Source organism: Vicia villosa, unplaced genomic scaffold (assembly GCF_029867415.1).
Source record: "Vicia villosa cultivar HV-30 ecotype Madison, WI unplaced genomic scaffold, Vvil1.0 ctg.002544F_1_1, whole genome shotgun sequence".
NCBI lineage: Eukaryota > Viridiplantae > Streptophyta > Magnoliopsida > Fabales > Fabaceae > Vicia > Vicia villosa.
The window spans coordinates 105684-114709 of NW_026705963.1; the positions used below are offsets into that span (position 1 = coordinate 105684).

Below are 9026 nucleotides of genomic sequence, written 5' to 3' on the forward strand. Positions count from 1 at the left end.
AACAGCTTTGCAGAAACAGATCTATCTTACAATGAACTGCCAATATATCTGAGTTGTGCAAACGTTAATGTCAGCATAATAGAATCTTCGTGGAGGAAAAATTCCCCACAAGAAGCTTTAGACTTGAGCTTAGAGATTATTTAGCCCTATGAAGCCCAGAGAAACTTTTCCACAAGCAACTTTAGGTACTCCCCTTGTATTCACCTCTTAGTTTGCACAGCAACCTTTTATGTAATTTGAATCAAAAGAGTAAATGAACAAGTCATCTTAGGTGTCTTCTCCAAACACATCGATATAAGGTATGTTTGGATTGGTGGTGGTCATAATTGATTCAGAGAGAATTGAGTTTGGTAGAATTGATTTTAAAAAAATTGAGTTTAGAAGAATTGATTTATGTTTGGATACAATGATATAGAAGTGATTGTTATCGATTAATGTTGTTTGGATAGTTTTAACAAAATTGATTTTGAATTGTATAATTACCAAAATCGTAATAAATTCTAGTACAAATCAAAAAGAAAAGAAGTAATTGATGAAAATTTAAGAGGATAAAGTAGGAAAATTTAAAAGAGTTGTAATAAATAATATATAATAAATGTAGAATTGATTCTACCAAACTCAAAAGCTAAGAATTGTAGCTTCTACTAGAATTGCTTTTGGGTGAGGAGAATTGATTTTGAAAAACTATCCAAACAAGAAAAAAAAACTATTTTCAAATTGAGGTGGACTAGAAGTGCTTTTGGGGCTTGTAGAAGTCAATCCAAACATGCACATAGAATAAGATGGAGTAATCATATGTATCCGACTTCTTTTGTGTAAATCTGATATCCTTTGCGCCTAATTGCAGAGATTAATCCCTCAAATCTTGTGAGGCCCAAATGGGCGGCAAACTCTCCCTATAAATTTTGATTCGGCTACATTTACCCTGATTCTTCTAAAATAAACAACTCGGTAAAATAAATAATATTCACCTACCTACTTTATAGGAGCCAAATTAAAAAAGTATAACATCCAGCCTAGCTATTTATCATATTAGTAGTAATAAATAATATTCTTTAATACTATTTATTAATACTAATATGATAAAGGAAAAGGAAAGAAAATGCCAGTTACAAGAATGGACATATGATATATCATTACAGTATCAAAAATATATATGTTCAAGATGCTACAAGGGAATCGGAAAATTTGGGTCTCATTGGACAGCAAAAATATGGGAAATAGTAAAAGACATATTCTGTATACCTTTGACTGCATCACAAACCAATGAACAAATTAACCAACCAGTTTACAATCTTATGGAACCAAGCAAATGAAAATATTGCAGGCATACACTACACCCGATATATCTGTGGGATGCTGTAAGTTTGATGCAATGACTGACAGACATTCAAGCATATTGTTCCAAGAGATAAGCAAAATGAAGTGTGTATTTCATATCAACCTCTTATCAGAACCAGAACCCGACCCCTTAAGATTAAGGTTGAACCATTTCTTTTTGCCAGATTTATCCTTGCCATCTGATCCTCCATCTTCCCCGGGGCTCTCACCTTTGGAATCTTCACCAGAAATTTTGCTAGAACTTCCATTGCTTAAATTACTACCACTTCCACTAATATTGGTTGGCTTAACAATGGTGAATGTAGAATGAATACCATCCCTTTGTTTCAGAAGCTCGTCTACCTGAGTAGCCATAAAATTTACAGACAAGTTACATCATATTGTAAGTGTAAGATACTGAATTGCAAAACACATTTAATGGTAAAGCCGGGATATACTATAATAAAATGTTTCATTTATTTACTAAGTTCATTTTCACTTGATATATTTTAAATAACAATAGAAAAAACAAATTGCTGTGTTTCATTTTGCTTCATACCTGTTTAGTTTTGGAAAACAATTAATATTTTCATTGTGTTCAGTTTTAATTGCAAAATGCATCCTCATTTTTACTGTTTCCTATTTTAAAAGCTTTTCATAAAAAAAAAGGTAACAACAACTTCTCATGATTTTCTTCGTATTCTCTACAAAATGTAGAAAAAATAAGTAAAGTGAAAACAATGTCAACATTGAAAACACGGTTAGAATTTGCAGAAATGGTGAAAACAATTCAGGACATCTCTTGAAAACAGGAAATGGTTTTTTTATTTGACATTTTGTACATCATATTCACATAACAATGTACATTAAAGGCCAAAACCAGCATAATCATCGTATGGCATAACAGCCGGGTTGTTTCCTTTTCCTCTATTAAATTATAACATGCTACAGATTATCAGCCAGCCAAGTAAGCCAGGTGAGAAAAATGAAAATCTGCAACAGATCTTGCCACAACTTAATGGAGCAGATGGGAATTTTTTTTCAACAGATTATCAGCTAGGCTGTGGGGAAAATTAGTGTTAAAAAGAATGCTAATATGTACATTTCTAGATATGCATTTGTAATATAACTGTAGCACGTGTTGAAGGAACGTACAGACTGTTTTTCTTTTGTGTATCTGTCTGTCACTTCCTGATAGCGTGCCAATGCCTGAAAAGTGTTCAGAAAAACATCACTTTGAGGACCACAAAACAAACTTCAAATCATGAATAACTGTCGAAAATAATAACCTTTCTATACTCTGATTCGAACTGGCGTAGCTCATTCCTCTTTCTTAAAATTTGAGCCTCAATATCCTTAAGTTTTTCGGTGGTATCCTCAAGTGTTTCTGCACATACTGCTTCAATTGTATAGCTAGCAGTCTTAAAGAAGTTATCTCCTACACAAGATCAACTTGAATTTAGTTTACACGGAAAAACCAGCACCAGCAAGCAAAAAAAAAATGAATCAAACTAAATTATTCAGACCATAAACAGCAAATATATGTGTGCCAGGCTTTAATTCCGAGACTTCACAAGGTTGAAGACCTTCCAACCTTTTAAAGAAAGCCCCCTCGGGATCCTTTGCCATTGCTAACTGCACCACAGCACTAAAAGTAAGAAATACACACCTGCAGATGTCACAGTTGAATCCAAATATACACAATCGAATTATATACCGCATTCACAGTTGAATCCATTCTGTACACTTGAAAATGCAAGAAATACATTCCTGCAGATGTCACCTTCCCAGTCTTCTCACTATCTTCCTGTATAAACAGTTGCATAGAATACTAGCTCAATAAATGCCCAATTGTAATTAGATAACTACACCTTCAATAAACTAGTTATGAGCTGTGCAATTTATGAATCAATTACTAATAGCTTAAGAAGAATTAAGTGTATCTTAACACAATCCATCAGGTTGAAAGCACACAAAAACTTTCAACAAATGTTTGTGTTTGTCTTTCTCTGATTTGAGACCTGAGAGCCTAACAGAAAATTACTTTACATAATCCAGATGCCAGATTTGTTTCACAAGTTTTAAAAGTTTGAAGGACTTGATTATAATTTTTATTCAGATGAGAAAAACAGGAAACACAAGGCCAAAAGCTTTAGAAGCAACCACCATAGCTTGAAATTTGTACTGTCATGCTTCCGCATTTTTTGAAACAAAAATACAACTATGTGCAAAGAATGTTATTTAATGCCTGTGATTATCAATATTAGGCAGCAAGACACAAGTACAAGGGAAAAGGAGACTGGGGTAGAAGGAGGGAGAACTTGACTTATAAGTTAATGGGCAACACTTTGATGATCAAACATTCTGGAGACAACCATGCTTGAAGAAAACGCCAGTACTACCAAATTAATAGCCATTTCATTTTGGAGAGAATAAACCATGGGGTATCCCCATTTAAGATGTGATGTTTTGAATTTGATTAAGATTTGTTGAATTTGATGAAGAGTTTTTTATTAAGTCTTGTGCTTTGATATTTGATTTTATGAATCTTTTATGGGTATCTTGTTATTTGTTTAGTTTTTCATTAAATATATGTTTTATAGTTATTATTCATATAATATGTTTTATAGTTATTATTCATATAATCAGTCCTAAAAATAGTCAAGTAGCGGTTATCCCGCTATCCGCTATCCCGTTTTTGGGGTCGGCCGCTCCGCTGTTTGGGATTGATAACTCTGGTTCGACTGCATAAGCACGGGAAATATGCTTTCTTTTCCTATTATAGCTTCTTTGAGATCTGAACCCACGTTCACGTCCATGGTGGTTGAGACTGCTTACAAGTTACAACCTCAACCCATTCATGGTGGTATAACAATTTCAATTTAATACTAATATTTTGGTAAATTATCAAGTCAAAGGGAGTAAAAGTTGAAGCCCTAGATAAATATTACCTGCAAGGCCAAACCATAGCCACCGTTTGCATCTTGTTCGAAATAGAGCAACTGAAAAATCAGCGTTCAATATTACAATCCAATGCTACATTAACTGGAAGAAACTTCAAAAAAAAGGCATTATTAGTGATACCTTGAATTTGCTTTGTGCAGTTGAAGTAACTCTAACGACAATCCCTGACTGAGCTTGCTGCTCACTTATTGTCACGCCAAAAAAATGAGCACATTGCTTCTCTACCTGCATTGAATTGCCACAAAGTAGAATTAAGAACAGACAGATACCAGGAAGATTACTGTATTGCTTCACTCATCACGAAGAAGGAAACAACCTTTCCACTAACTGATGTTCCAATTGGAAGGGGTCTGACAGTAACTGTGCCATTCAAAGCCTCTTCAAGAACATTAGCTGAAATGGTAGTCTTGATGGGGACACCCAGCTTGCTATTACCAAATAAAGTAAGAAACAATGTAGAGCTAGATAACTTTGAAAAATAAATAGTCATACAATAAATCCACACCTGAATAAAGCTGCAAACATCGTGTTCACAGTCCCAAGATTAGATAAATCGATTTCCATGTCCATGCTATCAGCATCAAGTGCCTGATATGCATAGACAAAATAACATTAAGTTACATAATATGAAAAGAGTTGTATCGGGAAGAATGAAAACTGAAACACAAAAAAAAAAGGCTTTCAAGGACTATATAGCAACGATGTATTAAAACAACCCATTTTCCTGAATGCAAGGAGCAGAGTACTAATTAAACTAAACTTTTCAAGAATATACATGCAATAATAGTAAAGATAAATGCAAGAATTAATCTTAAAATATAGTAATCTATCAAAAGATAGACAGGAATTACAAAAACAGTACATATGTAAATGATATATACCGAAACAAGGGGCCCAAATTTCACAGCTAACAAGTGTAAACTCAAATTTTGGCTAAATAAATATAAAATTAAACATGTAGGTAAGCAATATGAATGCATTAGCTCCTCCCTCCTGAGATGTAAATGTTGGAAGCATAAGAAGAGCTTTCAGGTTCAATTTTGACCATCATAAAAGTATGATGTAAAATGGCAGATCCCCAGAAAAGGTGGGGAAAACAAATCTAGTAGTCAAGCAATGTATTTTATATCTGTTTTCCCAGCTAGATAACTAAACTAAGTAGAATTTTCTTATGCCATCAGCCATAATTTGTCTCATACTGTAGGAAAGACTGGAACAGATAAACAGAAAGAGTATATACATACTATATAGAAGAATGTTGGATTCACATGGGAAGTATAGACCTTTTCAAACAAACAAAAAAACAAGTGAAGGATAGGAAGAAAAAGACCTCAAATCCTGCACTGTCATACTGCCTTCTCTTCTCTGGGTCAGATAAGATATTATAAGAATATGCAACCTCTTTGAATAGTTCCGAAGCCTCAGGATTGCTGGCATTTTTGTCAGGGTGATACCTGTCAATTATATATAGAGATCAGTGTTATCAATCCTAGATAGCAAAGCATAGTGGCCGACCCTAAGAACACCACAGTGAGATAGAAGATAAAAACCTCACAACTATTTTGAAATCCTTGTACATTTTATTTATACTTTATTATATAATATATACAAAATAAATAAAAACCTCACAACTATTTTGAAATCCTTATACAAAATAGAGGATGACCACTATTTTGAAATCCTTGTACAGTTTATTTATACTTTATATAATACATACAAAATACATAAAAACTTTACAACTCGCCATGACTAACTAATGAGAGGGTGAAAAATGATAGCAAGAGTGAGACAGTGAGAGTGGAGATGCGCAAACACTGGTCGGGTGTTTTTGAATTGCAAAATTCCTAAAATACTCCAAGAAAAATGCCCTAACCTTATAATTTTAAGGACTTTTCAGAACCTTATGAACTCATTATGAGGTTTGGCACTATAGCAGCTGCAACAACCACTATTTTGGCCAGTAAAGTCACTACACTAAACCGATCCATTATAGCAGCTAGCTTACTACATTGTTAAAGATATATTAAAAAGACCTACTTAAGTTTATAGCAATATTTATAAAGAAAACAACCAAATAAACTCCTTGATTCCACAACATCAAAACATTAACTATTTCATTTTGAATATGCAAGTAATAAATCACGAGAAAGCGTAAATACCTAACAGCGACTACCAAAATAAAACCTTGTATAAACTACCCAAATGAAAAATTCAAAACTTAAAATAAAAGGGACGAACTTGAGAGCAAGCTTTCTGTAAGCGGTTTTAATTTCCTGGTCAGTGGATTCCCTGGAAACGGACAAAACTTCGTAAGGATCCCGGCGAACAGCTGGTGTAGAAGTTCCTTCCATCTTCGAACCCATTCCCGTTCACCAGCTCCTTTTTATCTCTATTTGAAAAAGAAGAAGCTGAAAAGGGACCAAATTAGGGTTACGGAAATTACTACGAAAATGACATGGTGTAGTTTGACCTAAGTGGTTAAAAATGGAATTGAAAAAGGGGAAAGGAATCGGAGATGATGAAGGGCACGTGATTCAAAGCGACATTGGATCGGTTTTGTGGGAACGAGAAAAAGAGGGGAAATTGGGGAAAGTGTGTTAGGGATCTGAATTTGGATTGAGAAATAGCGTTTTGAATTGAAGAGAGGAGAGAAGAGAAGAAACAGAGTCAGGTTGGTTCTGTATTGTTGTACGACTCTGAGACGGGGTCGATGGCGTCCTTTCTTTTTTTCTTTTATTTATTTTATTTGTTTGTAGTACATTGAAAATGCTCAATCGCCATTCTATGACTGGTTGGTTTAACTTTTTTAACTTCGACTCTTGGATTCGACCCCTTTTTTTTTTAATATTGATAATAAAAATAATTATCCAAAAATAATAATAATATTATTTACTTCAATACTACTCCCTCCGCCTCATACTACTCCCTCCGCCTCATATTATTTACTAGAATACCCCTATTAATAGTAGTTGAATAATGTGAAAGTTACTAAATAGGGGTATAATAGTGGAAAAATAATAATGATTGATGCATTGAAATTGTAAATGGACAATTAATTTGAGACAAGGAAAAAATGCAAATAGAACACTTATTATGAGACGGAGGGAGTAATAAAATATGAGATGAGTTTAAAAGGTAATCCACGTTACCATCTTTAAAAAAAATATAAATTAACATGTGATATAAAGAAAAAGTTAAATATCTATAAAAATTAATGGTATGATTTCACTAGCATATACTGTCGGTATATTTCCATTACATCCATATACAATTAAGGTACCGAACAATATTATAAAATAATTTAATATTTTTATTCAATAGAAATTTTTGAATTCGTATACAAGATGCGTCACTCTTAGGGGTGGGAATAGGTCAGGCCGACAAACAGGGGCCTACGGCCCAGCCTACATAGGCCTAGGTCAGGCCAGGCTTTTTAGATAAATAGAAAAGGCCTAGGCTTTTTTATAAGCCTGTTTAGCTAAAAAGGCTAGACCACAGGCCACATAAAAAGCCTTTTAAGCCTAAGAGGCCGGCCTATTTAAATACATATGAATAATTTTATTAGTATTATATTATATTTTTTACTTTGAATTAAAAATATAAAAATAAATTTTTGTTATCTTGAAGAAATTATGAAAAATAAGATGAAAAGAATCTTATGAACAATGTCATAAGTTGTTTCGATAAGTTCTCTCAAACAAATAATATCACAAAATTTATGCTACTAGGTAAACTCAAATAAACTAATGCAAACAAACATTTAATCTCATTGATCTTTTAATTTGTTAGTCTATATAAAGACGAGTTGAATGACTTATTTACAAATGTTCAAATGAAATAGGCTTTTAAGTAGGCTAATAGGCCAATCAGGCCTTCAAAAAGGCCAGGCCCAGGCCAAAAAAATAAGCCTATGATAGGCTACAGGCCAGACTTAGGCATATTATAGCAGGCCAGCCTCAGGCTTGGCAAAGCCTAGCTCGGCCCAGCCTATTCCCACCCCTAGTCACTCACTCTATGTGGCACAGACACTCTAAATAACACTCAGACACCACACATGTTGGCGCATGCACCTATTATGTCATGATAGAGAAGATAACATTATAAATTAAGGAGAATGTGTCACACATGTTGACTATTGTGTTAAAATAAGTCATCCTCTGTTACATGACATAGGTGCATGCGTTAGAGGCAATGGTGTCTCCTTACAAAATAGAGTGCATGTGCTACATGCAGTGGCGCATCCTCCACGTGTCTATTTTCTTTTTTTGAAAATTTATCATTTTGATATTTTTGAAACAATCATTATTTTGGATTTCTTTTAAAAAAATTAGTTATTTAAAAAAAATCTTGTTGGTTAGTTGTTAATATAAAATTATTTTATATTATCAATAATAAAATATTACATGAGTTTTTATTATATCTGAATAATAAAAAACTTTAAATGGGGTGAAGCGATCTCGAGGGCGTCTGAAGATTTCGGTGTCTGCGTCACCGTCGAACTCCCCATCGTCGGCGGCTCAGCCGATGGTGAACATTGTGTTGCCTGAGGTTTCTGAAATTGTAACTGAGGAAGAGAGGGAATTGTGGAGGAGAATAAAGATGTTGAATCCCTAAAATCGAAGCAGAGCAATAATTCGATGAATAGAAGATTTTGGGTGGATGTAATTAGCGACAACCGTAATCCAATGAAAGGTCGAACAATGGAGTATGTTGCTCCCGCGGTTGTGAACGGAGAAATTAAA

The 9026-nt window shown here is 33.9% G+C and overlaps 1 protein-coding gene across 1 annotated transcript; it reads right to left on the reverse strand.

Moving 5' to 3' along the window:
- Positions 1–1109: 1109 nt before the first annotated feature.
- Positions 1110–7028, reverse strand: LOC131639146 (chaperone protein dnaJ 15-like). Its single transcript, XM_058909650.1, has 11 exons — positions 6523–7028; positions 5615–5738; positions 4790–4872; positions 4601–4712; positions 4405–4509; positions 4272–4322; positions 3038–3127; positions 2847–2955; positions 2610–2758; positions 2476–2529; positions 1110–1683 (listed from the first exon to the last, which is right to left on the reverse strand). The coding sequence occupies exons 1-11, from the start codon at positions 6645–6647 to the stop codon at positions 1435–1437; spliced, it is 1251 nt and encodes a 416-aa protein (XP_058765633.1). The 5' UTR covers positions 6648–7028; the 3' UTR covers positions 1110–1434.
- Positions 7029–9026: the final 1998 nt, after the last annotated feature.

Coding starts and splice junctions, on each gene's coding strand:
- LOC131639146 (XM_058909650.1), bottom strand. CDS start 6,647: ATGGGTTCGAAGATGGAAGGAACTTCTACACCAGCTGTTCGCCGGGAT. Junction 4,323..4,404: donor CTGCACAAAGCAAATTCAAG/GTATCACTAATA, acceptor CTGATTTTTCAG/TTGCTCTATTTCGAACAAGA. Junction 3,128..4,271: donor GCTATGGTTTGGCCTTGCAG/GTAATATTTATC, acceptor CTGTTTATACAG/GAAGATAGTGAGAAGACTGG.